Genomic DNA, 27,955 nt, shown 5'->3' with positions numbered 1-27,955 from the left:
ACAGTGCACACCCCATAACCCACACACTGCACATCATTTCAGAGCTCATATCTTTGAACGGGTAAGGGCTAGTACTATAAAAGGAAAGAAATGCCCCCAAAAAGCAGCTTTAAGTAGAATTTGAGGGCCTGAGGGGTCATACAAGGGTTTTATAATTATTCTGAATCCATTGCAAGCATTGGTTTGGCATGAAAAACATTCCTTGGCCTAAGAACAGACAAACAAAAATATGGTTTAGTGATGAGTCATCACTTTTCACAATTCCGTGTGGGGCTTTTTAAGCCCAAGGAAGGTTTTTCATGCAAAACAGATTCAGAATAATTATAAACCCCTAGTTTGACCCCTCACATGCTACTTAAAGCAGATTTATTGGGGGTATTTTTTTCCTTTATAGTAAACCCTTAGTTTGACCCCTCACATGCTACTTAAAGCAGATTTTTTGGGGGTATTTTTTTCCTTTATAGTATAGTGTATAGTAAGTGATGGGCCCAAACTTTTACCCCCTATAAAATAAATTGCTCAATGCTGACAGGCCGTCAGCAGGTGGATTCATGAACGTATATATATAGACAACATTTTAGGCCAATAAAAAAAACTATATACCAAATATCATACCTATGATACCAATTTAGCATAAATGCTAAGCTGGCAGCCAGACTATCACTCGCACTCTCCGAGATGGTGAGTGACGTACGCAGCAAAGGTTGTCAGGAACGACCTATAGCAGAGGTGGGCAACTTTGATGATGGCGAGGGCCACTATATTTCCACCTTCACTCCAGAGGGCCACATTGCATATTGCTACAATACATCCTACTTTGTCATAGTATCTCATACGCGTTTTGAGCTTGTAGATCAGCTATTTTTGCTTCTTTTTAATTGGAATCCTGAATTATTTTTTGGAATCCTGAAATGTAACATTTTGATTTAATTTCAAACACATTTAGTTATAGACTCATGTTAACTTTATGAATCTAAATACAAATACATAGGACATAAAAAAAATACATTTTAATACTACTACACTAGTCATTAAGCTACTAAATCAATAATATATTAGTATTCCGGTATTAACCTGTGGGCCGCATTAAGTGAAGGTGGAGGCCGCATGTGGCCCCCGGGCCGCCAGTTGCCCATGTATGACCTATAGGGTCCGGATCACCACGCTGGCGGCCCGGACCCCTACAACGTCTTATTATTATGTTCTATAATAAACTAGAAGTCTTTGGGGATATGATCAGGCTGAAACCTTGCCTAAAACATTGGGTCATAAATATATTGTGGATGACGCATGTCACAGGATGTCTAATGATGATGAAATGATTTCATGAACAATTATTTACTGTATCTCAGTTTTTATTGTGAAAATCACAAGTTACATAGCTTAATAGTAAATCGTAGCGATATTAGGGTAAGCGCCGCCCTCCCTGCGTTCTCATTGGCTGAATGCAAGACTGAGATAACATGGACACCGACATAACTTTTCCATCAAGCGACCTTGAGCCACGTGAGACACTGGCGAGCGAGCTAAAGTGAGTGAGTCGCCCTGTAGAGCGTTTGCGAATGTCGCTTGAGCCGATTGGGTTGTAAACCAGGGGGCTAGAATAGTAAATAATGTTTGGGGGTGAACTCAAACCAGGGGGCCAGAATAGTAAATAATGTTTGGGGGTTTGATTGATTGATTGATTGATTGATTGATTGAAGACTTTATTGTCAGTTTGCATAGGAAAACGTACAGTTTCATGACGGTACAGTTCACAAGGTGTACTAAAAGGAGATCCATGAAAAGACTAAGCTTGTTTCCACAGGAAACCATTGAAGTATCTCATATAACATTGAATGACAGACGAATAGAACACAGTACTATGCAGTAGACATGTAAAGAAAAGAAAAATGAGAGAACCAAAAAAAGAGTCTAAACAGTAAGTAAGTAAGTGAACTCAAACCAGGGGGCCAGAATAGTAAATAATGTTTGGGGGTGAACTCAAAATGGGCTGCAGGTAATCAGTGTACTGCCAGATTTTGCGAGAGAAACAAGCGACTAAGTTAATGAAAACAAGCCCACTTTACATAGGCTATTTGAAAATAGCATATCTAAGAGGTCACAACGTCTCACATCACACTGCTCCTACAGATTTGTCCTAAAATAATGCATACTATCAGGACGTTTTTAGCAAAACACATTTTTGGACACTGCTCCTAAAGATTTTGCCCTAAAATCACACAAAGCGGTACACAGTATCTCTACAGTCATGTCCTCAACATGTTCCCATATTCTCTCCTGATTGGTTACCATTGCCTTCTAAAGTTTGTCTATGCGACCTGACGGTCGTTTATCTCCCGATACTGGTATATAGCAACTACACTACACCAAAGTCACTTATAGCAGACATGGCAACACTGGGAAACAGGAAACCCTTTGATGAGATAGATGGATGTATCCATCCATGGATGATGGATGGATGGATGGACGGACGGACGGACGGACACACCTGGGCGATAGGGACATGTGGGCACTTGGACAACTGGGCAATGGGGACATGTGAGAACTTGGAGAGGTGGGCACCTAGACAACTGGGCACTAGGGACATGTGGGCAGGTGGGCACTTGGACAACTGGCCACTAGGGACACTTGGAGAGGTGGGCACCTGGACAACTGGGAACTAGGGATACGTGGGCACTTGGAGAGGTGGGCACTTGGACTACTGGGCAATAGAGGCACATGGGCACTTGGAGAGGTGGGATCCTGGACAACTGGGCACTAGGGACATGTGGGAAAGTATGCAAGGACTGACAGGATACAGTACAGATCTCCATATATGGCCATATCAGTTGGATCACTGCTACAATGCAGCTGTGAGCACCTGCAGCGCGGGCGCGATCTCTAGCTGTGGGCCACGAACTTCTAGTTTTAATAGTTGCACTGGTTTCCTTTGATGAGGAAGAAGGTTCCCATGGCAACCCCCAGCACAGCGATGGTCAGTCCTACTGCACAGTACACATCTGGACCCACACTGGACTGATGCTGAATGTCCACATCTGGAGACACACACACACACACACACACACACACACACACACACACACACACACACACACACACACACACACACACACACACACACACACATTACTGTAACGCACATTAACTGTTCTAAATATTCTTCCTATGTTAGGCAACCAGGCCTGGCGGTGACCAAGAAGCTATACTTTTCTAGTTAATATGTGATGATTCACCTAAGATTTTGGATAACCACGCCCCCGGATAGCCACTGTAATCCAAACCACGCCCCCAACCGTCTCGATTGGCTGGCTGCTTTCCTGTTGCTGTCAAATACAGCTAGTGTGTTATGAAGGCTAGGCATGTTAAATACTTGGCTTTATCCAAAGAGTTTATGAATACCTGCACATGCATTTATCAAAATGAAAATACTCTTGTCTGTTCTGACGGTTCATTAAGACGTGCAAGGTGATATACTACTTTTTTTTTAAAAGGTGCTTTTAAACAGCACCTTTTGGATGGAATAAAAGCCGTATTGAAAGACGTAGATGAGGTGTATTTCTAGGCGGCAGATTGCGGCGGGTTGCGAAAATGTTTGCAGTGGTGCAGGGAGAGACAGCCGCTGATTTCTGCGGAAAAAAACGGCCGGCCGCAGACGCGACATGGACGTGAAAATCAGCGGCTCTTGCTGGGTGCAGGGCGAGCTGGGACGAGTCAACTTATTAATAACTGCAGGACCCATGGGTCATAAAAAACCCTGACCATCACATCAATATGAACAGTGTTTAGTTATGAACAGAGTTTATCAGACAGAGTTCTCACCCCACATGGAGGTCTCAGGTCCAGGCAGTGATTGGTGGTTGACCGTACAGCTGTAGATGTCTCCCTGCTCTGGAGTGAACTTCAGTCTGGAGAACTGGTAGTAGTTTCCATCTTTGTCCATGTATGGGACACTGGTAGTGATGTCATCAGTGATGTCATCAGTCAGGTTGAGGGTGTTCCTGGTCCAGCTGATGCTCACTGGAGCAGGATAGAACCCGGTCACATGACAGATGAGAGTGTTGGCCACGCCCACTTCTACATGGTCTCTGGGATACAGCCTGGTGTCAGGTTCTGAAGACACACAATACACACAATACACACAGAGACAGACATCAGCAGAGCCAGGGTCAGCGCGCGCACACACACACACACACACACACACACACACACACACACACACACACACACACACACACACACACACACACACACACACACACACACACACACACACACACACACACACACACACACACACACAGTATAGTTATCATAATATTAATAATAGTATTTGTTTACTTTCTTCCACTGGTGGGATGTTGAAGACCTTGCGGATGACGGCCAGGTTGGCTCTGCAGTTATGCAGCTTGCCCACAGCAGATGGATAATCGTAGCTGGATGGATCTATATAGTCAGGAACAGGAGACACTCCCTTCTGTTTGATGAGGTCAGCGTACCAATACACCTCACCATCCAGTCCCCACATCACCTCTCCCTCAGTGTCTGAACATCCAGTGACACCAATATCCTCATGTAGAACTGTAAGGAAAACAAAGATGATGTTAAATCAAACACATCACTGCATCACATCATCAGATATGAATCATTCATGTTTGGTTATGAATATGCAGTGTGCAAGGTTCATGTGACACAGACCTGCTGAAACAATTCACACTGAAATTAGTTGGTTTGTGTGTGTGTGTGTGTGTGTGTGTGTGTGTGTGTGTGTGTGTGTGTGTGTGTGTGTGTGTGTGTGTGTGTGTGTGTGTGCGTGCGTGCGTGCGTGCGTGCGTGCATGCGTGCGTGCGCGTATGTGTGCGTTTGTGAAAAAAGTTGTTACTGGCCTATACTGTAGTAGCAACAAATATGTATTTAAAAATAATATCTTAATATTAAATAGGCTATCATATAATAACATTATAATATTAAACCTCATAATACCATAAATGTGATTCTTACCTCCTCCGTAAGCTTTGACATGAAGTACAGAGAGGAGGATGAGGAGGGAGGCTGTGATCTTCATCCTCAGAGACAATCTGAACTCAACTGATCTGAATAAACACTGAGATAAACTGATTAAAATAAAGTGATTAAAATAAACACAGTTAAACTAATGGATGTTGTCTTCAACAGAAACTCTGTCTTCTGACACTGAGGAAAGGAGGGGCTGCTCTGTAGTTTAAGGAGAAATCAGCCAATCAGAATAAAGATTAGCCGTTGTGTCATCTGTCTCCGGGGAAGACAACTCAGGACTTTTTGAGAGAAATGTATTATAAGTTATATGGTAAAAAGAAAGAAAGTAAACAGCTAAATTAGCAGATCTACAAGTACTATTTTAAATAATATATGTTTGAAGCGGTGAAAGCCGCTTCCAAGGAGTGACTTTGTGTCTCCCCCTGTCCATATATGGTCATTTCAGTCCAGAATGAACAGGTTCTATCTGTCCGTAAATGTGTGTCCCATGTGTGTCCCCCATGTCCATATATGGTCATTTCAGTCCAGAATGAACAGGTTTTATCTGTCCCGTACGTCCAGAATATGTGTGTAGTGTCCGTCCCGGGCTGATGATTGGATGATTAAAAATGTTCATTCAGAATTCTGTAGCTCTAGACAATTTTATACTCAGATTCACCGCTTCACTTCAAACCAAGGTTTGATTTTTTTTATACATTTTAAACATTTGAAAACTTGTGAAATGGGACATTCTGCATAATGAGTGATTTCTACTTTTGGTACTTTAAGTACATTTTGATAGCAATACTTTAGTACTTTTACTCAAGTAAACTTTCAGTTCCACACTCTGTAACGCCACAGTCACACTAAATTCTACCAATGAGGGTGGATTCTGACCATGCATCTCAATGGGAATGGAGTGATTGCAGATTGAAATGCTGTGAAACAAATGCATGGTAGAATCCACCCTCATTGGTAGAATAAAACAGAGTATTTCTGCATTGCAGTATATTGATACTTTTACTGAAAGGAATAATTCACTCTTATGACAATAATTTGATTATAATAAATGTACCCCTATTGATTCCAGATGCAACAAAAACAATGATTGTATTGAACTCAAGTCTCCATAGGGTGAGTAATCAATAGAGAGAAAGTCATTTTGGGGGTGAACTACTCCTTTAAGTAAAGTATGTGAGCACCTTTTACAACTGCATTGATGTTACATTGAGGATGTTTCAACACACTGTACACACAATGTAGGCTATATTTCTGTCCATTCCATAGCCCTTATCCCTAAACATCTTTGCTCTTTTTAACTATTTAAAAAAACAAAAACAAAAAAACACTTCAAATAGCCGATCTACATCAACACATTGTGAGCTTGTAGATCAACTATTTGAAATGTAAAAGAGAAATGGCAAATAAGTTTAGGGACAAGGGGTAACTTAAGGCATGGAGGGAACTGTTAGCCATTAATCAACTTTCTGGAACATTTCTGCTTCAGTGGTTAAGAAGGTTTTATAAGGTTTTAGGAAGCAGGGAGTTTCTGTTCTGCTGTTTGCTCTGTGTGCGTGCATGCGTGTGTGTGCGTGTCTGTCTGTCTGTCTGTCTGTCGTGTGTGTGTGTGGTGTGTGTGAGTGTGTGTGTGTGTGTGTGTGTGTGTGTGTGTGTGTGTGTGTGTGTGTGTGTGTGTGTGTGTGTGTGTGTGTGTGTGTGTGCATGCGTCCTGTGCGTGTCATGTGTCATATGACCAAAGTGTCACATGATCAGAGGTTTGATCTTGCTGAGCTCAGCAGTGGAAAGTCCCCAAACTTTAATTTACCTCAGAGCCACTCAACAGCCAATCAACTGTCTCCTTTTAATAAGCATCACCTGTCGCTAGAGGCAGACATGCTGCTGTGAACACAGTGTGTACACACACACACACACACACACACACACACACACACACACACACACACACACACACACACACACACACACACACACACACACACACACACACACACACACACACCACATCACCTGATTTACAGCAAATTACATCCTGCAACATTAATTAAAACTCTGAACTCTGACTGGGGAGGGAGCGGGTGGATTATTGATCTAATGATCGTTATAACAATGTCCTGTCAATCAAAATATGTTTGATGTTTGATGGCGTGTCATAAACATGTATGTTGATGCAGCACACCGACTATCTAGAAAATAAAAAACGTGGCACTTCATTTAAAAAAGGTTGCTGACCCCAAGACAGTCACTACACCGTAGTACCTGTCTGTCTGTCTGTCTGTCTGTCTTGGGACATAATTCACCTTAACCTCTTGAACCCCATTGCACCCACCAGCGGGGGCAAAAGGTGTTGACCTCTGAACAGGTGTCAATAAATGTCAATAAATCAATATAGACCAAATCAAACGACAATGTCATTGTTGATTATTGTTACAGTGGGCCTACAGCATAGTAATCAGCTGCCATTGTACTTTTCATCCATACATTACTCATATTACAGTATTATTACAACTTATTGTTACTCGTTTTTATAATTTTTCACCCTATACTTTAACATTACTAATATCACAGCACTACTCTCACTAAAGCATCTGTAGAGTTTACATAGTTTGGAATATATTCATGCAATCGATTGATGACACCTTGGTGAACAATTTCTCTATTCACTATATTATGTTTTCAATGAGGTCTTGAGGCTCATTCACTATTCAGAAGGCAAAATTTCCATAGGCGGAGGTCTTAATCAATCATCTTTTCCCAGCTAAATGATCACAGCAGGACAATTAGGTAAGAGAAATGTGATGTTTTACACTGCATTTGTGAATCGTCAGGGGTTAGCTGACATTTGGTGAGTCAAGAGTAGCCACAATCATTGTAGTTCCAATTTGGGGATACATTTTAGGCGGATTTTTCCCCTGGACCCCCCTGGGGCTTAAAGGACAACTTTAGTTTTTTACAACAAGGGTTCATATTTTAGATTGTAATTAAATAATATAAAAGATGAGTATTAAAATCATTTAGTTTACTTCTTTCTATTGTTTTAGAGATTCTTATTTCAGTGGTTGGGGGCATGCGTACAAGTGGCTAAATATGTCATTTTACACAAGCCCATTCCCAAGATACAACGCAACCTTTCATGGTTGGATCTTACTTATGGGGGCTAGAGGTGTTACTGTAAATAGCAATAAAGAAACTGATGGCTTATTGTGTCTAAAAAGACATTTAGCCACTTGTACGCATGCCCCACATTTTAACACGGTAAACACGATAAAACTATAGAACGAAGCAAATGAAAACATTTTAACACTCACTTTTTCTTTTCTCTAATTACAATCTAAAATATGAACCCTTGTTGTAAAAAAACAAAGTTGTCCTTTAAGTGGGCAGGGATTTTGGGGAGACGACATGGAACTGGTGTGTGTGTGTGTGTGTACGTGTTGTCAGAATGAATGAGTACATGAGTACAGTAAATGGGACATGTTGTTCTCTAATATTAGTGAGGGCTCTGAGCCGACTCAACGGCCAGCGTGTTGCTGCCTCCCACAGCTGGTGTTCGGTACTGCAGGCTGTTTCCTCGTGTTTTCTTTTGTGTCAAACCCGACTAAAATAAAGGAGAAGAATTAGAAACGTTAAATAACACAGATGCATTCTGACCAAATTAATCGTTACAACATGAATTAGTATTGCACTGTATAAACAATGAGCTTACAAGTAATTCAAATGTTTTAAACATGGTCTAAATATAGGTTGAAATGCAGTATAGAGTTAGAGGTCTACAGAAAGTCTAAATGCAGTAGTTGGAGTTAGACTTGATTTAAACTTCTAAATATTGTCTAAATTTAAACATACTGTATATGGATTAATGGCTATTCTAATTAGTTTAGTACAATATTTGGAGATCAGCCATGCAAATTATCTTTTTTTTTAGATTAGGTTTAAAAAAAAAAAAGACCGATTCTAGCCAGGCTAATTTCAGTCTAAATTTAGACCAGACCTCTAATATATAATATTGGGGGGGGGGGGGGGGGAGGGGGGTCAGAAAAAGTTCAGAAAAAACTAAAGTATGGCAACATGACTGGTGTCTTGCACGCGCACCAGTCATGTTGCCATACAAAGAGACATTCATGGATTTATGTTTAAAAGTAACTTTTATTTTCCCCCCTGGACCCAGGGTATGGCAGCTGCATACCCCTACCATACCCAATTGACGCCCATGGGGGGGGGGGTTTACAATTCTGTTGATTGTAAACAATAATAGCAATTCAAAACAGTTCTCCTTCAAACCCCTCCACCATTCGCCGTCTTCAGAACGGAGGGAGTGAGGCACAAGAGCTCCAGACACTGCTCCACCTGCTGAATCCGTAGGAGATGAAAGTGGAAGGAGCGCTTGTTTTCGGTGATGACGACAGAGGCGCGCCGTCTCATACGCCCTCGATCCACATGAGACACCGCCGAGTGAGCTAAGCGAGCTGGTCGCTGTGTCGAGCGGTGCGAAGGTCGCATGAGCCGACTCAGCGCCGTCCGAGTTAAAGGGCTTTCCATACTTTGACCGAAACCGAAAATTTCGGTCAAAAGGTCCTTTTCGACCCTAAAATTATGTCCCTCACGACTTCTGAAAAGCATTGAACCGAACGAGAGTTCGGAAATTTGCACGTCGGAAAACACAACTCACCAAACCGAACAAATATGGACAGGCCTTAAGTCACGATAGGGACAGAATAGTAAATATTTGACTTTCGCCACCTCCGCGCGGTCCAAGTGTACACATCGCTCCAGCACACCTCCGCTTCAGCCAATCGCAAGCCGCGGCTTCTAATTCATTCACCCCCGTATCCTACGGATTCCATTATCGCGTCCCGCGCAGAGAACGGCCGAGAATAGCAGACCTCACAACAGTCACAGCTGCGACGTGATGTGAGCTTGTTTATCAGCTACTCTTGACACGCAATACCATCGCGCAATGAAGTATATGTCTGTCTCGCTAGGGCACACATCACTAGCCAACACACAAGAGGAGGTTGAATGAACTGAAAGCAGCGCTCCCCAAAACAACAGGTTTGGGGATCTGTTGGGAATTGATTACACGATACAGTCACCTGTGCATTCAGTCTCACTGTTTGTAAACAAATAATTGATCTAGAGTATATACAATGTGGTCCTCTGGAGTGATTGTGGAAATGTAGTGGTCCTCTAGCCTAGTTCCAGACCCTGAATCGCTAGCCACACCCCTTTACATTTTTATTTTGGCGTTTCAGGGTCTAGCATTGCTCTCATTGAAGAGGCTTTGCTCGTTCGAAAATCTGTATGCCGAATCAGCGTTGTGAATCAGCCTCTTGTGATCAGCGTGGGTGGGGGTTTCCCAGAACTCATGTGCGTTTCCGAGTAAACAAGCGCCGCCGCCGCCGCCGTAATATGCGATCGTATCGATCTCGCTATGAAACACCAGTAGCAGGCATGTTATGTTGTGATTGATTACTAGTTCATAGTGCTCCTATTCTGACTGTTTATTTGGTTAGCAAGTAGCACTAGCAAGCAACAGGCTAGCCACTAGCCAGCCAGGCACACATAACAACACTATGTCATGTGTTGGTCGGTGAACCAATCGCTGAAGACTGCCTCTTTTTGGCAACGCCCATCCCTGCAATCGCCCTGGGGGAAGCGACCTCAGACTGAATAATGAAGTGAAACGAAATGTCAATTCAGGCTGAGTGTCAGGCTAGGCTTGGGGATCTGTTGGGAATTGATTACATGAGACGGTCACCTGTGCATTCAGTCTCAATGTTTGTAATCACAGCTAACGAGACGGCTCACCTAAACAACATCAACTGGGGAGGAATTGGAAGTAAAGTGTCACTGCGAGAACATCTGCAGGAACACAAAAGGTAAAAAAAACATCAAGTGTGGAGAAGAGGGGTCACAGGTGCAGCGCACAGCTTGGTTGGTGAGTTGGTGAGACGAAGGAGCGCTCCAGGCAGGAATAACCCCACAGTCCTGGAGAACTCTACGAACCTGTGTCACCTCAAGACCTCAGGAGGGACCCACCCAATGCCTCCCCAGAGGAGCCTCTTGTTGGGAAAAAACTAATAGAGCAGGAGAGGGGAGTTTAGCCTTGGCCAGGAGGAGGAGTAATCACTGCGGAGGAGAAATCACTGCCCATCAGTGATTTGGCCACCACTGCCGACCCGGCCATCAGGAGGGTGTAGCGCCGCGGTTCAAGGGTCGAAACACCTGATGATCGATGGTTACCGCCTGAAGACATCATATTTTCCTGGCCAAGGCTACATTCACCAAACGTGAATGGAGGAGAAGCATCGTTAGATGTAATTATAATCGTAAACAAATAATTGGTCTATATGCAATGTGGCCCTCTGGAGTGAGTGTGGAAATATAGTGGTCCTCTGGAGTGAGTGTGGAAATATAGTGGTCCTCTGGAGTGAGTGTGGAAATATAGTGGTCCTCTGGAGTGAGTGTGGAAATATAGTGGTCCTCTGGAGTGAGTGTGGAAATATAGTGGTCCTCTGGAGTGAGTGTGGAAATATAGTGGCCCTCTGGAGTGAGTGTGGAAATATAGTGGCCCTCTGGAGTGAGTGTGGAAATATAGTGGCCCTCTGGAGTGAGTGTGGAAATATAGTGGCCCTCTGGAGTGAGTGTGGAAATATAGTGGTCCTCTGGAGTGAGTGTGGAAATATAGTGGTGACGCTCGGACGCTACACAGTGCGGTGCGGTGCGGCGATGCGATGCGCGGCTAGAAAGGAAGCAAGAAAAGACCACAGTTTTGATCACATTCACATTTGAGTCAATTATGAAGCGATTTCGAAAATTAAAACGTCTCCATGTTGCTTGGGAAGTCCACAAGCTTCCATAACAAATGCCTGTATAATGTCCCTGTAAATATTGAAATGTTCGCTAATTTAAAATAGCCGATGTACAGTACTACAAGGATGTATTGAAGACAACAATATGATGAGATGTTTGTTTTCAGCTGTGAAACACTGTCTGCAGTTTACAGATGCAAGCCTGCAGGGCTGGCTGTGGGGCTTCCCTCTGTGGAGGGGGACCCCCATTCATGTCAATGGCATGTTTGCATTTAAACCACCTCTACAGCAGGTTTAAAATTAATCCCTTACTGATGTTTAAATCAAAGTTTTAAGTAGTGGTGCAACAGATAAACCTTGATTTAAACCAGTTTAAGACTTAAACCGTGTTGGTGCAAGCCGCCCTTAGTCAAGTACATTTTATTTCCAAACTTTTAAGGCCACAGTCACACTACATTCTACCAATGAGGGTGGATTCTGACCATGCATTTCAATGGGAGTGGAGTGGTTTGCTGCCATTGAAATGCATGGTAGAATCCATCCTCACAGGTAGAATAAAACATTCTACCTGTGAGTATTTCTGCATTTCAGCATTGATACTTTTTTACTTAAAGGAATAATTCACATGACAATAATTTGATTATAATACATTTACCCCCATTGATTCCAGATGGAGACATTGATTCTTAAAAATGTGACAAAACACAATGATTGTATTGAACTCAAGTCTCCATAGGGTGAGTAATCAATAGAGATAAAGTCATTTTGGAGGTGAACTACTCCTTTAAGTAAAGTATGTGAGCACCTTTTACAACTGCATTGATGTTACATTGAGAATGTTTCAACACAATGTACACACAATGTACACACACTGTACACACCATGTACACAATGTACGCACAATGTACACAATGTACACACTGTACACACAATGTACACAATGTTGGCTATATTTCTGTCCATTCCATAGCCCTTATCCCTAAACATCTTTGCCCTTTTTAACTATTAAAAAAAAAAAAAATAGCCGATCTACATCAACACATTGTGAGCTTGTAGATCAACTATTTGAAATGTAAAAGAAAAATGGCAAATACATTTAGGGCCAAGTTTAACTTAAGGCATGGAGGGAACTGTTAGCCATTAATCAACTTTCTGGACCATTTCTGGTTCAGTGGTTTAGAAGGTTTAATAAGGTTTTAGGAAGCAGGGAGTTTCTGTTCTGCAGTTTGCTGTGTGTGTGTGTGTGTGTGTGTGTGTGCATCCTGTGCGTGTCATGTGTCATATGACTAAAGTGTCACATGATCAGAGGTTTGATCTTGCTGAGCTCAGCAGTGGAAAGTCCCCAAACTTTAATTTACCTCAGAGCCACCCAACAGCCAATCAAAATATGTTTGATGTTTGATGGCGTGTCATTAACATGTATGTTGATCATAATTCACCTTAAGAGAGTGGGCGACATGGAACTGGACAACTGGTGTGTGTGTTGTGTTGTCAGAATGAATGAGTGTGTGTAATAAATGGGACATGTCGTTCTCTAATATTATTGAGGGCTGTAAGCAGAGTCAATGACCAGCGTGTTGCTGCCTCCCACAGCTGGTGTTCGGTACTGCAGGCTGTTTCCCTCATGTTTTCTTTTGTGTCAAACCCGACTAAAATAAAGGAGAAGAATTAGAAACGTTAAATAACACAGATGCATTCTGACCAAATTAATCGTTACAACATGAATTAATATTGCACTGTATTAACAAGCAATGAGCTTACAAGTAGGCCTAATTCAAATATTTTAAAGATGGTCTAAATATAGGTTGAAATGCGGTATAGAGTTAGAGGTGACAATGATCATCATTGATTATTGATCTAATGATCGTTTTAACAATGTCCTGCCGATCAAAATATGTTTGATGTTTGATGGCGTGTCATAAACATGTATGTTGATGCAGCACACCGACTATCTAGAAAATAAAAACGTGGCAATTCATTTCAAAAAGGTTGCTGACCCTACACCGTAGTGCCTGTCTGTCTGTCTGTCTTGGGACATAATTCACCTTAACCTCTTGAACCCCATTGCCCCCACCGGCGGGGGCAAAATGTGTTGACCTCTGAATAGCTATCAATAAATGTCAATAAATCAATAGAGACCAAATCAAACTACAATTTCTTTGTTGATTATTGTTACAGTGGGCCTACAGCATAGTAATCAGCTGCCATTGTACTTTTCATCCATACATTACTCATATTACAGTACTATTATCACAACTTATTGTTACTCGTTTTTATAATTTTTCACCCTATACTTTAACATTACTAATATTACAGCTCGATGGATGACACCTTGGTGAACAATTTCTCTATTCACTATATTATGTTTTCATTGAGGTCTTGAGGCTCATTCGCTATTCAGAAGGCAAAATTTCCATAGGCGGAGGTCTTATTCAATCATCTTTTCCTAGCTAAATGATCACAGCAGGACAATTTGGTGAAGAGAAATGTGATGTTTTACACTGCATTTGTGAATTTTCAGGGGTTAGCTGACATTTGGTGAGTCAACATTAGCCACAATCATTGTAGTTTTGTGTCCACAATTGTTCCAATTTGGGCATACATTTTAGGCGGATTTTTCCCCTGGACCCCCCTGGGGCTTAAAGGACAACTTTAGTTTTTTACAACAAGGGTTCATATTTTAGATTGTAATTAAATAATATAAAAGATGAGTATTAAAATCATTTAGTTTACTTCTTTCTATTGTTTTAGAGATTCTTATTTCAGTGGTTGGGGGCATGCGTACAAGTGGCTAAATATGTCATTTTACACAGAATAAGCCCATTCCCAAGATACAACGCAACCTTTCATGGTTGGATCTGACTTATGGGGGCTAGAGGTGTTACTGTAAATAGCAATAAAGAAACTGATGGCTTATTGTGTCTAAAAAGACATATTTAGCCACTTGTACGCATGCCCCACATTTTAACACGGTAAACACGATAAAACTATAGAACGAAGCAAATGAAAACATTTTAACACTCACTTTTTCTTTTCTCTAATTACAATCTAAAATATGAACCCTTGTTGTAAAAAAACAAAGTTGTCCTTTAAGTGGGCAGGGATTTTGGGGAGACGACATGGAACTGGTGTGTGTGTGTACGTGTTGTCAGAATGAATGAGTACATGAGTACAGTAAATGGGACATGTTGTTCTCTAATATTAGTGAGGGCTCTGAGCCGACTCAACGGCCAGCGTGTTGCTGCCTCCCACAGCTGGTGTTCGGTACTGCACGGCTGTTTCCTCGTGTTTTCTTTTGTGTCAAACCCGACTAAAATAAAGGAGAAGAATTAGAAACGTTAAATAACACAGATGCATTCTGACCAAATTAATCGTTACAACATGAATTAGTATTGCACTGTATAAACAATGAGCTTACAAGTAATTCAAATGTTTTAAACATGGTCTAAATATAGGTTGAAATGCGGTATAGAGTTAGAGGTCTACAGAAAGTCTAAATGCAGTAGTTGGAGTTAGACTTGATTTAAACTTCTAAATATTGTCTAAATTTAAACATACTGTATATGGATTAATGGCTATTCTAATTAGTTTAGTACAATATTTGGAGATCAGCCATGCAAATTATCTTTTTTTTAGATTAGGTTTAAAAAAAAAAAGACCGATTCTAGCCAGGCTAATTTCAGTCTAAATTTAGACCAGACCTCTAATATATAATATTGGGGGGGGGGGGGGGGAGGGGGGTCAGAAAAAGTTCAGAAAAAACTAAGGTATGGCAACATGACTGGTGTCTTGCACGCGCACCAGTCATGTTGCCATACAAAGAGACATTCATGGATTTATGTTTAAAAGTAACTTTTATTTTCCCCCCTGGACCCAGGGTATGGCAGCTGCATACCCCTACCATACCCAATTGACGCCCATGGGGGGGGGGGGGGGGGGGGGGGTTACAATTCTGTTGATTGTAAACAATAATAGCAATTCAAAACAGTTCTCCTTCAAACCCCTCCACCATTCGCCGTCTTCAGAACGGAGGGAGTGAGGCACAAGAGCTCCAGACACTGCTCCACCTGCTGAATCCGTAGGAGATGAAAGTGGAAGGAGCGCTTGTTTTCGGTGATGACGACAGAGGCGCGCCGTCTCATACGCCCTCGATCCACATGAGACACCGCCGAGTGAGCTAAGCGTGTGTCGAGCGGTGCGAAGGTCGCATGAGCCGACTCAGCGCCGTCCGAGTTAAAGGGCTTTCCATACTTTGACCGAAACCGAAAATTTCGGTCAAAAGGTCCTTTTCGACCCTAAAATTATGTCCCTCACGACTTCTGAAAAGCATTGAACCGAACGAGAGTTCGGAAATTTGCACGTCGGAAAACACAACTCACCAAACCGAACAAGTATGGACAGGCCTTAAGTCACGATAGGGACAGAATAGTAAATATTTGACTTTCGCCACCTCCGCGCGGTCCAAGTGTACACATCGCTCCAGCACACCTCCGCTTCAGCCAATCGCAAGCCGCGGCTTCTAATTCATTCACCCCCGTATCCTACGGATTCCATTATCGCGTCCCGCGCAGAGAACGGCCGAGAATAGCAGACCTCACAACAGTCACAGCTGCGACGTGATGTGAGCTTGTTTATCAGCTACTCTTGACACGCAATACCGTTGCACAATGAAGTATATGTCTGTCTCGCTAGGGTGCACCTCACTAGCCAACACACAAGAGGAGGTTGAATGAGCTGAAAGCAGCGCTCCCCAAAACAACAGGCTTGGGGATCTGTTGTGAATTGATTACACAATACATGTTTGTAATCACAGCTAATGAGACGGCTCACCTAAACAACATCAACTGGGGAGGAATTGGAAGTAAAGTTTCACTGCAAGAACATCTGCAGGAACACAAAAGGTAAAAAATACATCAAGTGACCAAGTGTGGAGAAGAGGGGTCACAGGTGCAGCGCACAGCTTGGTTGGTGAGTTGGTGAGACGAAGGAGAACTCCAGGCAGGATTAACCCCACAGTACTGGAGAACTCTACGCACCTGTGTCACCTCAAGACCTCAGGAGGGACCACCCAATACCTCCAGCCTCTTGTTGGTTTAAAAACAATCATTTATGGAGCCGGAGGGAGGAGTTTAGCCTTGGCCAGGAGGAGGAGATGGGCAGTGATTTGGCCACCACTGTCGACCCTGCCATCAGGAGGGTGTAGCGGTTCAAGGGTCGAAACAGCCGATGATCGATGGGTTCCGCCTGAAGACATCAAGTTTTCCTGGCCAAGGCTACATTCACCAAACGTGAATGGAGGAGAAGCATCGTTAGATGTAATTATTATCATAAACAAATAATTGGTCTATATGTAATGTGGCCCTCTGGAGTGAGCGTGGAAATATAGTGGTCCTCTGGAGTGAGCGTGGAAATATAGTGGTCCTCTGGAGTGAGTGTGGAAATATAGTGGTCCTCTGGAGTGAGTGTGGAAATATAGTGGTCCTCTGGAGTGAGTGTGGAAATATAGTGGTCCTCTGGAGTGAGTGTGGAAATATAGTGGTCCTCTGGAGTGAGTGTGGAAATATAGTGGTCCTCTGGAGTGAGTGTGGAAATATAGCTGTATCTGCCACGCACCAGATTTTTTTGCCTTCCGGACGCGCCGCGAGACCCCAAATACTAACCGATGAACGGTTACTATGATTTTAGGTCTCATTGTTTTTCTGGTATAAAGAGAGTCTAATGATGTTGTATGTAGACCATCCAGGAGTAGTCAAGGAAGCTAGGGAGTAGTGGGCCAGTATTCAGATGATAGACAAGCCAGTGGGGCCAATGTGATGGCTCTGTGGGCTGCTGCTACTCAGCGCTATAGAGAGAGATCTCTCTCTATAGCGCTGCTGCTACTCAAAGATTGGCCAATTCAGATCATGAGAGACAAGCCAGTGACCAATTACATGAGTTATATTTACTTTGTGGACCGGCCATTTTTTTTAATGGCCGGCCTGGACTGGCGGGGAATGAACCAGCCTTTCGGGAGTTGTCCCGCTTTTCCTAATGGCCAGCACGTCCCTGCAGCCAGTTCTGAAATGATATCTTCCGTCACTTCCGTCTTCTTCGTCACGAACACACACAGACACAAACACGAACAACACCGTAGGGTTCCCTTTTTATTCTTAAAATTTTATGTACAAGTGCGACTGATTTATTCGTTGTTCTTTTTTTTTTTTTACTTCTTTTTTTCTTCTTTTTTTTTGTAATGTACATTCGATATAGAAAGTTTATATACGTCATATTACATTGAACATTTCACAATTGCACTAATAAGTTCTTTTTTTTCACATGAGATTTTTCACCGTAATCAGTCAGTATGGTCATTCCTCCTGTCCTATGCTCAGTTGGGTTGTAAAGGAGGGTTGGGTTATTTATTTGAACTATAAATATTATAGTGCTTTCTGCACGGGAGGGGGGAGGGGAGGGGGGGTTACAATGAAAAGAAAAATATATATATATGTTGAGGCGGAACAAAAGGACTTCAAATAGAGACAGTATGTCCTTTAATGGAGGTCCTTATATGGGCATGGAAGACGGCACCGCGCGGAGAGCGTTGTTGTTCGTGTCACCTTCAGAAACGAGCGGAAACAAAGGGTTGCATTTGGACACATATTGTAGGTGTGTATCTATTCAGCATCTAGCATGAAACAAGACCCAAATGGGGGTCCCTGGAACAAGAGATTTTGAGATGGGGGGGTCCACGGCCAAATACATGTCATTTTGGGGGTCCTTGACTTGCCGACATTTTAAAGTTTTAAAGACTTTAGTAAAGTTCAAAATCCTAACAGTTTTCTGAAAAAACTTATGTTGCTATATATCAGTGGTTCTCAAACCTTTTCATGTCAAGGACCCCCAAGAGGACATATGTTTGTCCGCGGACCCCCATATCTTCAATATATTGCGTTCCAGGGACCCCCAGAAGCAAAGATGTGAGTTAAAAATGTTAACTCTGAATTTGGGTCTTGCCAAAAGCTAGATGCAGAATAGATGCATGGGACACATGCAGCACAAATGCTGGTCACATGACCACAGTCCTACCAGGGGGTCCCCCGGGGGTCCCCCAGGGGTCTGTACTTGGTATCCTCCTTTACCCCCCCCCCCCCCCAAAGACCTGAAGCTGATTCTATGAATGCCTTCTAAAGCCGGAGGTTCTTTCAAGATTTTTCAACGAGTAGGTTTGTACATCTGATATTTTTGGACATCCAATGCAAAAACAAAAACTATCTAAAATGACAGATGCTTTCCTGGTTTTAATGGGTTAAAAAATGACCGATCTACAAGCTCACGCCGCATCGGAACGCGGCGCCTTGTGAGCTTGTAGCTCTGCTGTTCTAAGCGAGTGTTCGCCAATCGTGACGTGCCCAGAAAAAAGGGATTCAAGGGTTTACGTGTGGAAATGGGGGAAAATCATCAAGTGTATATTTTTAAGTATATTCTTTGTAGAAAGATGCATTTTTTTGTGAGCTGTTGATTCATCAGTCCTTCCTGTTCAATAGTGCAGTCCAGTACGACTTCATTGAGTTGAAATTTCATGAATTGAAATTTAAGTTGAAATTTCATGAATTGAAATTTAAGTTGAAATTTCATGAATTGAAATTTCATAAAATTGAAATTTACCGCCCCCCAAAACCACAGTCTTTGTCCTATTCTCACAATGCCTGGCCGAGTCCCCTTAATAAAGGGTTCTACCCTTAATAAAGGATTGTACCCTTTAATAAAGGGTTCTACCCTTAACGAAGAGTTCTATGGTAATACGGTTAAGATGGAAACGCAGGATTTAAGAACACGACACATGAGACGGCTTCTACATTTACACACAATAACAATCCTCAGTCTTCCAATGCCCCCCCCCCCAAAAAAAAAACTAAACAAAACAAAGAAAAGAAAAAACTAATCAAGAGTAAAAAATATATCCATACAAAAGTAAACTTTTTTTTTTCTCTTTTCAGAATTGGAAGAAAGAAGAGTAAAAGAACACAAAAAGAACAAACGCGTGGTCGTTATAAATCAAAGGGGGGGAGGGGAGGGGGGAGAAGACTTGAGTGCTGTCGGGATGGGAGGGGCAGGGGGGCGGGGTGAGTGAAAAGGGGGAGGGGGCGTGTTTAAGGAGAATAGAGGGTATAGGCGCGTGACATCATCATACCCGGAAGTTATGCGGGAACGCCTACTGGAGTGGCAAAAACGACTTTCTACATCCAAACAGAAATCTCCTGATTGCATTAGACGACGTTAGATTCACTTTACGCATACCCTCCATTCTGGACTAGCCTGGACCTTTCTTACCTTAATCCGATATTGTGATATTCCAGAAAAAAAAAAAATTCTCCATTTTATTTTTATATCCCCGAGTCCACCACAGTGTGGCAGCAGAACGCTAAACCGCTTATTCGTATCGCTCAAAAAAAAAAAAAAAAAGTATTTCGCCATTTCTTCGAGCGACACAAATACCACTCGTTATGGGATGTCATAACATCAGATTAACTCGTCGACTGCCCCGAAAAAAACTGATTTTCTTGGTTGACTGCCGTGATTTGCTTACCTTTTAACGTGGGCGCGATTACAAAAGACCCCCATGTTAATCCATGCTAGCACTGCTGCTAGCAATGCAGCTGCGTTTAACAAGCAAGTAAACACAGGAGAAAGTGGCCACAGACAAACGTGTTGTCCCGCCTCCCCAAAAAAATGCAGATCCGGATCCGGTTCCGGTTCCGGGACCAGAACGGAAGCACTGTCTCTAGGTTACATAAGCCCCTTTTCCACTACAGGGCCGAACCTGAACTAGAACCAGAACTTTACAGAACCAAGAACTTTCAAGAACCTGTTAAGTTCCGGGACCAAAGTTCTGCTTAGGTTTCCATATAACCAGAACTAACCTGGAAGGTCCCACCAAAAAAGAGCCCATAGGTTCCCAGAACTCTAGTTTAGAACTACATCAAGAGCAGGACCTAAAAAAGGTTCCCAGAATCTCATCTGAAACCGGGCTGTGCGCTATGGAGACAAAACCAGAACCCCCAAAAATAGGTTCAGGTTCTGGTTCCACCTCGTAAAGGAAAAGGGGATTTTAGATTGTTTTTTAATCAAATCGAATTGATTAATAGCTGGGGGAAACTGGGGCTTGGGGCAGGAAATGAGTTAAGGTAAGAAAACAGCTAGTCCGGAATTCTCCTTTAATATTTAAACAAGGGTTCATATTTTAGATTGTAATTAGAGAAAAGAAAATATGAGTGTTAAAATGTTTTCATTTACTGCTTTCTATTGTTTTAGCCATTTCAGTATTTTGATTTCAGTGGGTGGGGGCATCATGCGTACAAGTGGCTAAATATGTCTTTTTAGACACAATACGCCGGTAATTTCTTTGTTACTATTTACACCAGCCCCCATAAGTCACATATGCCCATGAAAGATTGCGGTGAATCTTGGGAATGGGCTTTATTGTGTCTAAAAATAACATTTTAGCCACTTGCATGCATACCACATTAACACTCTTCTTTTCCCTAATGACTATCTAAAATACGAATCCTTGTTGTAAAAAAAAAGAAGAAAAAAAATTGTCCTTTAGGATTGTTGGTGGGGACGTGACATAAAAGAATGTTTATCATGTATTTTTGGTGATAGTCAGTGAGATGGACCGCTCTGCTCTGCCTCTCTGCGTTGTCTGTCCGTCCACCTCATGTGTTTGTCACGAGGTCCTTTCTGGGGGGCCAGGGGGGCCGCATGGTGGTTGGAGGTTAGGGTGGGTGGGTGGGTGTTAGGGTGGTGGGGGGCCTGAGCATCCATGTGTGTTCTGTGTGTTCTTTCTGGGCCTGGGGGGCAGGGGGGCCTGGTATGGTGGTTGGTTAGGGTGGGTTGGGTGGGTGTTAGGGTGGTGGGGGGCCTGAGCATCCATGTGTGTTCTGTGTGTTCTGTGTGTCCGGTGGGTCCCTGGTCATCCCAGGAGGTCTCCCACTTCGGTGTCTACGGGTGGGGGGTCCCTGGTCATCCCAGGAGGTCTCCCACCTCGGTGTCTACGGGTGGGGGGACGCTGGACATCACGGTAGAGCCGGTGCCTGCAGTCAGGTAGCCTGCTACTCCTGGACCTACGGAAGACCACGGGAGAGAGGGAGTCACTGGGACTGGACTGGCTGTCAGGGAATATTGTCTGAATAATGTCAAATCTGGGAATAAATTCCTTGCCATGTCATCACTAAACCATTTTTTTTTGTGGGGCCGTTTTTAGCTTCTAAAAATGTCTAAAAACGTTCATAGCCACTTGTCCATGTTGTCACTAAACCATTTTTTTTCGTGGGGCCGTTTTTAGCCTCTAAAAAATGTCTAAAAACGGCCATAGCCACTTGTCCATGTCATCACTAAACATTTTTTTGTGGAGTACGTTTTTAGCCCAAAAAATTGTTTTTTTTTTTTTTTTGCAAAACAAATGCAATTGCAATGGATTCAGAATCATGAAAAAACCCTAGATTGACCCCTCACATGCAACTTAAAGCAGATTCTTTTTGGGGGGTATTCTTTTTCTGTATAGTATCATGTATAGTAAGTGAATGGGACCCCAACTTTCAGCAGCTGTCAAACATTCCCCTAGGGATTTTGAATTTCAAACGTGTTCGTTAGATGTGTTACTAGACACCTTTACAAACACATTGTTGAAGAAATGTCTTGGTAAGGAATTTATTCCCAGATATTAATATCCCCTGACTATGGGAACTAGGGCTGTTAACATTCCTCAGAAAAAACATTTAAATATATATTTGTCTTCTAAAAAATTGGCCTGAATATGGAATGTATTTGTATTTTATTGTTGTATTTGACAGGGACAATACAAAACACAATAAGATGATAAGAAGATTTTTTTTATATAGGATCCGAGCAGTAAGTATCCGACTGGTAACAAAACAAAGTAGCAAGAAGTTCTAAACACCATGTGTGTGTGTGTGTGAGTGCACTGGTGAAGAAAGGCAACATCCATAGCGTTCTACTGTAGTCTGACTGTGACATTAAAGATGATTGACATTCAGGATGTTGATGAGAGGGACGATGGGAGAGGTTACACCAAGTGGATTGTGTACTGTACATACTGTACATTCATATGAAGATCTTTTCACATACAATCCAACCCTCCTCCTTCAGATCACAGATACCACCATCATTCATTGTGCATGGATGTGAGAGAAGAAGCAGGCGGGTGAAATCATCTGGCAAGGGCTTCTGACAGTAATATGGGGGGCGTGAAGCCTTCTATGCAGCAGCCCAGACCACTGTAGTCCCTTTGAGAGGCAGTCAGTCGCAGAAGCAGTCTAGCCTGGGTGTCTCTCCGCATCTCAGTCTGGAAAGCCTCCTATCTCCAAGGGGAGGTAGCTCCCCTAACCCTACTCTGATTCGTTGGAACAACATCCAATACATCCCTACGTCACAACGGACGTTCAGAAATACGAGTCAACTGATTCATTTCTAGACTGTGATGCGGAGAGACCAAACAAATCGTGGAACGGAGCGAACAGGCTGGCACCCAGGCTACAAGCAGTCCCCCACAACAATATTTACTATTCTTTCCCCCTGGTTTACAACTCGAACGGCGACTCGCTCGCTTTAGCTCACTCGGCAGTGTCTCACGTGGCTCAAGGTCGCTTAACACGTCTGCTGCCTCTTACTTTGAAGGGATGCATGGTGCCTTGGTACCGCGCCGATTCCTCCTGAAGGGCCGGGCGGGGTTGTTTTTGCGCAGATGGATTATCACTTGACTTCAACGTTTACGTCATCTAGTCACATGACAGTGTGGGCCCAGAAAAGTGTCATGGCCGCGCCCAGCCGAGTGCAGTTTGTACTGTAAACATGCCAGCTTGGTATCAAAATGTATTTTTTTTAGTAAATGAAGTCTCTTTATGGGCCTCTCAATGGATTTACTATGGAGGAGCTTCACTTAGCGTGCACGCCCAACGCACGTTGTAAACAAATCGCGGACATTACCGATGCGGGCAGGACCAGAGCAACGCATAATAAGTAATAATACTTTTAATGTATTTACAGTAACAGTGACGGTGAGCATCGTCAACGGCACCATGATATTAACCCTTTAAATGACGGTGAGGACTGTCAAAGGCAGCAGAAGTGTTAAGATGTCGCACCTCTGTCATGGTCAATAAGTATACTTTATCTGCAAAAAATACAAAAATACTTTGTCTGCCCAAAGTGGCACAAGCGGGACACAAACCCGGGAGGTGTGGATTGGGAGTCTGGTGATTAGCGAGCCAAGCCACTGTGGTCGGTGCTGAGATGGAACATTGGGTCTGTATTAGTCTCGCGTATCCAGACAACTATTGGAATAATTCCACAATGTCTGAATGCTACATAGAGTCTTTAACGGCTTTAACCGGATACTTATCATCAGAACTTCCGTTCTCCCAGACTGTATGACGGAAGCATTTGCAAATCGCGGGAGTAAACAGTCTGGTCACGCGGGACTAGGCCTGTATTAGATTAGGACAACGTCCAAGGACTTTCAAAATGGCGGCGAACAGGAAGGTTGCGTAAGTTGTTTCACCCTGAGACAACCTACTAAAATTGCGCTTAAAACATGAAAAGATAAATAGTCAAACTAATGGGAAATGAGCGGCGCAAACCTGTATAGACGAAGTGGAGCACACGAGAAACTCAACAAGGAAGGGAACAAACTAATACGCGAAGCTAGCGAACTCAACATGGATGCGCTACAGACTAGCCTAGATGCTATCAGCAAACAGCTCGACACGAATAGCAAATTACTCGACGCGAACAACAAGCAACTCGATGCTTTACGAGAGACAGAAATGAAAAACGATCCGAGAGCGCTCAAGGAGGAGATTACAACCCAAAAGGACCAACCCCTGTAAAAAAGAAGGAAACCCCGCCAGAAGGAGGGGGAAGCCTCGCCTCCATATTCCTGTCAGAAGACCTTGCCGGATGATTTCACCCCCAACACCAGAGAAGACCCAGACGGGAGGTGAAACATGGAAACGGACAGAGATGGAAGAATGCAGGCATGCAGTACAGAGGGGTTATGATAGGGGGGGCTATGAGGTAACAGTCTACCTGCGTCAGAGCAAGAGAGCGAGAGAGAGAGGAGGGGGGGGCCTCCCCCCCCCCCCGGCTACAGCCCACCTCGAAGGGGGCTACTGGACGCCATAAGAGAGGGGGTGGACACACCTGGAAGAGGGGGGGTAGCGAGTAGCGGGGGGGGCAGAGAGAGAGAGAGAGGACGGGAGGTTAGGACAGGAGAAGGATTGCAGGGCGTACGAACAACACACAGAGAGAGAGAGAGAGAGAGGCGCTAAGCATAAAGTGAGCAATCAGCCAAAACAGGTGATTTTCAGGAAACGGCAGTAGTGTTACATCAGACAAACAGCAGATTCTCAAACAGACATGGTAGCGTCGACTCGACGCGAGCAAAGTCGGCAAAAAAGACAACAGAGAGAGAGAGAATGTGATAACTTTGCCGGCCGACACTTGTTGTAAAGAGAGGTTTTGCAGAGACGGTAAAAGGCTTTGCATACAGACGCAAAAAAAAAACGGACAATTTCATTTTTTAAAGAAAACAATGATTCTCTATGACCTCAATGCACACCGGATCCCGATTTGCCATGCGGCAGGTGGCTGCGGCTGTGCGTTTTTTTCCCGATCGAACCCAGTTGGATTTGTGCGTCTTGTCGCATGCGGTAAAAACTCAATGACTCCTTTTATGACTCCTCTTCGGATCCGCAGGGTGGATTCCGCACAGCCTTGCACACCAAATCCAATGCGTTTTAATCATGCAGCAAACGAAAAAAAAAAAAAACACAACGGTCCTGTGTGCAAAGCCCTTTAAGCGTGGTTACAGTTGGGGTACCTGTCAGGTAGCCTGCTGTCTGCGATTCCGAGATGAACAGGTCGTGTTTTTGGTCTTTGAAGGCACTCCACACTGTGGACTTAGCTAGGATCTCATTCACCTGCAACGCACATAGTTCAACAACATTAACATACAGTGGGTTACCGTTCATTCTGGCAGGAGCTTCAAAAAGGCCCCTCTCTGTCCCTATCAATGGCTATAGGTACCTTCCCAGCCACTCCCCCAAATGTTCTCAGCCGCACCCCTTGGGCTATATTGTATCTTATTTCAACGTGTAGTGTGGCCATTCGGACAGGGGGAGGCGCTTTTTTTTAGTGAGCAAGCAGTCCCAGAATCTTAGGTACCTCTGGGGGGCCACAGCCCCCTAGGCTGACGGATTCACAGGCGAACCACTGTACAACATACTGTGGACTTAGCTAGGATCTCATTCACCTGCAACGCACACAGGTCAACAACATGGATTCTTACATAGAATAGACAAATCCAGGGACGTGCAGGGCCCCTGATTCAGCCCGGGAAAAAGAGTTGGAGAGGCCCTAATTTTTTTCTTTTTTTTTTTGTATATTTCGTCGTTGTCGGGTGGAAACCTTGTATGTCCAAAACAGTTTGTTTTGTATTTATCATTTTAAAAATTATTTAAACTAGTGAAAACAGCCGATCTACAAGCACACAACGCCTCGCACCACGAGGTGCTTGTAGATCGGCTGTTTTCACTACTTTTGTGCAACGGCCTTGTATGATGAAGCAGCGCTTTGCTTTGCGAAAAAAAAATATATACATTTGAAACTTGGAGATACGAGGTTTCTGCCCGACAGTGACGATTTACTTTGTTGGCCGCCCAGCCCCCAAAATGGAACGAAGGCCGACATTTTATTTTATTTTTTTTCCTAATGGCCGGCCTGGACTGGCCGGGAATTAACCGGCCGTTCGGGAGTTGTCCCGCTTTTCCCAATGGCCAGCACGTCACTGGACAAATCCATAAACACAATTAAATGAAAAGAAGTCAACTAAGGACCGTTATTGATCATGTGCTTTTATTTATACGATCAATCCCAGCTGATATCAAACACAAATCCCAGTTGGACCACCATTTATTTTCGGACCACTGGGTCCCTTGCTCTCTCTCTCTCTCTCTCTCTCTCGCTCTAATTCTCCTTGCCCTGAAAAACGCATTTCGCAACGAAAGAACGCAGCAGTGTGCAACCAGCTTTATTCCTGTTTTAGTCTTCAATCACAGCATCAATCACATCTGACACTGTTGCATACCAGTGTTCATTTTTCTGTTCTCCATACTGCAGGCTGCGGGTCATATTCATATTTATAAACAGTACCTGTTCTCCATACAGCAGACTGCTATCATATTTATATTAATATTCATATACGGTACCTGTTCTCCATACTGCAGACTGCTATCATATTTATATGAATATTCATATACGGTACCTGTTCTCCATACAGCAGACTGCTATCATATTTATATTAATATTCATATACGGTACCTGTTCTCCATACTGCAGACTGCTATCATATTTATATGAATATTCATATACAGTACCTGTTCTCCGTACTGCAGGCTGCTATCATATTTATATGAATATTCATATACAGTACCTGTTCTCCGTACTGCAGGCTGCTATCATATTTATATGAATATTCATATACAGTACCTGTTCTCCGTACTGCAGGCTGCTATCATATTTATATGAATATTCATATACAGTACCTGTTCTCCATACTGTAGGCTGGTATTATATTAATATTTCTATACATTACCTGTTCTCCATACTGTAGGCTGGTATTATATTAATATTCATATACAGTACCTGTTCTCCATACTGTAGGCTGGTATTATATTAATATTTCTATACATTACCTGTTCTCCATACTGTAGGCTGGTATTATATTAATATTCATATACAGTACCTGTTCTCCATACTGTAGGCTGGTATTATATTAATATTTCTATACATTACCTGTTCTCCATACTGTAGGCTGCGCGTCATGGACTTCAGGGCCTTGACGATCTGAGCCTTGGTGGCTGAGGGGTTGTCTAAGGTCTCCAGACCGATACCTTCTAGCAGCTTCAGCAGGTAGGGCACCAACTCTACCCGGAGAGCCTACAGGACATAATACCAATGTATCAGCTGCACTTTGAGAGCCTACCGTACTTAATAATACCCAGTAAGACGCCTAAGGGTGAAAAGCGTCCTCGCCCTCCCATCTGTTTTAACCGTCTGTCTTGCCCATGTAT

The 27,955-nt window shown here is 43.2% G+C and overlaps 2 protein-coding genes across 3 annotated transcripts in view; both read right to left on the bottom strand.

The window, feature by feature from the left end:
• Positions 1 to 2,910: 2,910 nt before the first annotated feature.
• LOC308307225 (H-2 class II histocompatibility antigen, A-U alpha chain-like) lies at positions 2,911 to 5,123 on the bottom strand (the record flags this gene model as incomplete). The annotated part of the gene is made up of 4 exons (XM_080752398.1): positions 5,002 to 5,123; positions 4,342 to 4,581; positions 3,823 to 4,113; positions 2,911 to 3,038 (listed from the first exon to the last, which is right to left on the bottom strand). The coding sequence occupies exons 1-4, from the start codon at positions 5,063 to 5,065 to the stop codon at positions 2,911 to 2,913; spliced, it is 723 nt and encodes a 240-aa protein (XP_080608524.1). The 5' UTR covers positions 5,066 to 5,123.
• Positions 5,124 to 20,932: 15,809 nt separating this feature from the next.
• Positions 20,933 to 27,955, bottom strand: part of dnajc13 (DnaJ heat shock protein family (Hsp40) member C13) — a 162,519-nt gene continuing 155,496 nt past the window's right edge. For both annotated transcript variants that reach the window (XM_080752196.1, XM_080752197.1), the window contains 3 exons: positions 27,678 to 27,821; positions 25,705 to 25,804; positions 20,933 to 21,928 (listed from right to left, as the gene is read on the bottom strand). In XM_080752196.1, coding sequence (XP_080608322.1) covers positions 21,828 to 21,928; positions 25,705 to 25,804; positions 27,678 to 27,821 — 345 coding nt within the window. In that variant the 3' untranslated portion in view covers positions 20,933 to 21,827. The remainder of the gene's footprint in view (positions 21,929 to 25,704; positions 25,805 to 27,677; positions 27,822 to 27,955) is intronic.

The sequence above is a fragment of the Nannobrachium achirus genome (genome assembly GCF_963921795.1).
Source record: "Nannobrachium achirus genome assembly, chromosome: 21".
Lineage (NCBI taxonomy): Eukaryota > Metazoa > Chordata > Actinopteri > Myctophiformes > Myctophidae > Nannobrachium > Nannobrachium achirus.
Note: the sequence above shows the minus strand (reverse complement) of the source record. Positions and strands in the feature narration are given on the sequence as shown.